This window comes from Tupaia chinensis, unplaced genomic scaffold, assembly GCF_000334495.1.
Source record: "Tupaia chinensis unplaced genomic scaffold, TupChi_1.0 Scaffold000573_1, whole genome shotgun sequence".
In the NCBI taxonomy this organism is placed as follows: Eukaryota; Metazoa; Chordata; class Mammalia; order Scandentia; family Tupaiidae; genus Tupaia; species Tupaia belangeri.
Window position 1 is genome coordinate 2128337 of NW_006160087.1, and position 2943 is coordinate 2131279.

General features: G+C 64.6%; 1 protein-coding gene across 1 annotated transcript in view; it reads left to right on the forward strand.

The window, feature by feature from the left end:
• The first annotated feature begins 25 nt into the window (after positions 1–25).
• The window catches only part of TMEM54 (transmembrane protein 54), a 6327-nt gene continuing 3409 nt past the window's right edge, over positions 26–2943 (forward strand). The window contains exons 1-2 of the mRNA XM_006158095.2: positions 26–52; positions 2697–2890. Of these exons, the coding sequence (XP_006158157.1) occupies positions 37–52; positions 2697–2890 (210 nt within the window). The 5' untranslated portion in view covers positions 26–36. The remainder of the gene's footprint in view (positions 53–2696; positions 2891–2943) is intronic.

The window sequence follows — 2943 nt, forward strand, 5'->3', positions numbered from 1 at the left end:
CCCGGGCAAACGCCGCGGCCCCGCGAAGGAGCCGACATGTGTCTGCGCCTTGGTGAGCCGCAGGGTGGGGGCGCGGGTCGCCGCGGGAGGGACCTCCCTGCAGGGACGAGCGCTGGGCGGGCCGAACCCGGGCCCGCGCCGCCCGCCCCGCCTCTGGCTGCGCCTGTTCCCCGGCGAGCTGGATCGCCTCCAAGGGCCGAAGCCCCTCTGCCCTCGCCCCGCTCTGGAGGAGGGACACGGCTGCCCGCAGGGGCCTCCGGGTGGCAGCGGAGGTGCCGGAGGGGGCCGCTCCCACCGCGCCCAGAAGGCAGAGCAGTCGGTGGGAGCGGGGAGCCGGGGGTTCCGAGCGGAGGGCTCCCCAGGCTGCAGGCAAAGGGGTCCCCAGCATTGGAGAGGGCCTGGGGTGCTCGCGGGCACTGGCGCTTCCTGGGGTCCCGCTCCAGCCCAGACACCTTGTAGCCTCAGCGCCCTGGTCAGTAAATGGGAGCACAGCGCCTCCCTCCTGGGCAGTGCGCGGGGGAGCTGCTGGGAGAGTCCAGCCCTTGGGGGCGGGGGGCTGGGGCGCAGGCCTCCCACACGCCCATGGCGATCCAGCCTCCCACCTGGCGGCTTAATTCCTCTCTCTGGTGAGCACACGTGCCCTATGATAAACTGGAAAAAATAAAATCAAAATAAAATCATTCTTAGAAAATTAAATAATGGGACCAGCAGTTAGCGTAATGGCTATGTCGCTGGACTCCCATGTAGTCGACTGTGGTTCACATCCTGGACCCGGTGGCTTAAAACTCACGCTGGGCGCGTGTGCGTGTGTGCCCAAGACCCCAAGAGGAGAATGGAGGAGAAGGGATTGTGGTGTGGCCATCCCCGCCCCCCAGGGGGCATATGATTTCTCACTTTCTGTCTCTCTGTCTCTGTCTGGCGAGGGTACATGCTGTATAGCAAAAACCTCTCCAAAATAAATAAATAATAAATTTTAAAATAGAGTAGAGCCCTGGCACTGCGCCAGCCACATTCCCGAGTGCTCCCAGAAGGGCACTTAGGAGAAAGGAGCCCAGGACAGCCCTGAGACTTCAGGTCCAGCCCCAAGCTGGCACGAAGCCACCCAGTCCCCTGTCCCTCCAGGCTTGGTCCCAGGATGCTCTGCTGTTACTGAGCCAGCCCTGAGCTGGAAGGTGCCCGGGCTGCCAAGCTGGTGGGTGGATAGGGTGAGGATGCTCAGGCCCTGGAGCTGCGGTGCCCCTTCCTGTCTGGCTGGCGGTTACCACAATTCCACTCCACGGTGTCTGTAGAAGACAGAGGCCTGTGGGCTCCAGGGGTCAGGAATCAGCTGGGCCAGCTCCTCCCTGTTCACAGAGTGGAGAGAGGGGCTGGGTGGGTCACATGGCGGGCTGTGACTGATGGCCCCTCCTGGCTGGCCCCTGCCCGGGGATGCCTGTCCTTGTCTCTGGCCCGAGATGCCCCACCCAGTGGCCCCCCCAGGCCGCCTCTCTCCTCCTCCCTCCTTCCTATTGTTGTAAGTGTGGAGAGGTGACTGTAGAGCCCCCTTATGTGAAATACGATCAACTCTCTCTGCCACACTGGGAAACTGAGGCCTGGGAAGGGACTCTGGTCCCTCTGGGGGCAGCTGAAGGGAGGAGGTTGTTTAGTTTAGGGCCTGGCCGGGCCTCCAGCCACCCTAGGCCGAGACCCGGAGAGCCAGGGTGCCGATGGGGAGCAGCCTGAGCAGCCCAAAGAGGAGGCTGCCGCCCCCGCGGTGTGACCAGGGGGTCGGGCAGCCCTGGGCCGCTCGGAGACTGCATGAGCCTCAGTGTTTTCTCCAACATCCCTCATCTCCCTGTCCCCACCCAGCACCCCCGGCTGCCCCCCAATCCCTGTGCAGCCCCTCGGTGCCCTCCCCACTGGCACAAGGGTTCTGCCTTCCGTTCTGCAGAGAGGAAACTCAGGCCTGAATCCAGCCCCAGGCCCCACTCTAGGTGTGGCACTCAGCAACTGTGTGTCGGACCCTGAACCAGGCCGCCCACCACCCTGACCCCTGCCCTGTGGACTGTGTGCGCCTCGGGGCCTGCTGTCCACGGTGGCACCCAGGGCCTGGCATGGAGCAGGCACTCGGGCATTTGTGTAAGGAACGCATGAGTGAGAGGGTCAGTGGGTGGGGAGCTTGGTGGAGGGGTCACGGCCGTGAGCGGGAGCCCAAGCTCACGTGACCCTGGGTGCTAACCAGGGCTGGCAGCCCCGGTAAGTCCCGCCAGGGCTCTCTCCAACATGAGGGCCCCAAGGACTCTCGCGGGCATCCTAAGCCTCATGTTTTTCAGTTTGCCAGAGAGCCTGCGCTGGAGAGAGGGAGGGACAGTGAGGAAGCGCCCCGCCCTGTGGGAGGCCACTCCACGGTCCCCTCCCCCTTCCTCTGCGATCCCTTCTCTTGCACGTCCCTCTCTGGATTCTAGGCACACATGAACACGCGCCTGGCATGTTTTTCAAGCTTTGGGGCCTGGGACTCAACCGCACAGTCAGCCATGCAGGACCCAGCGCCTTAATTACGGCCGCGGGAACTGAGGCTCAGAGGTCGTTGCCGGCCCCATGCCATCCGCCATCCGGAGTAAACTGGGAACCCGCCTCCACCGCTCCTGCCAGTGCCTGGGTTTCCTCTGCTCAGCAAGGGAGCCCCAACCTTGGCCCTGACCCTCTGGCCCTCACAGGTGGCCTGAGCGTGGGGGACTTCCGGAAGGTGCTGATGAAGACGGGGCTGGTGTTGGTGGTGCTCGGTCACCTGAGCTTCGTCGCAGCCGCCATCCTGCACGGCACCGTGCTGCGTCACGTGGCGGCCCCACACGGCCCGGTGGCTCTGCAGTACTGCGTGGTCAACATCATTGCTGTCACCTCCGCCATCGTGGTATGGCCAGGCCAGGGGGTGCTGGCGGGAGGGAGGGGCAGGACAGGCCGCCA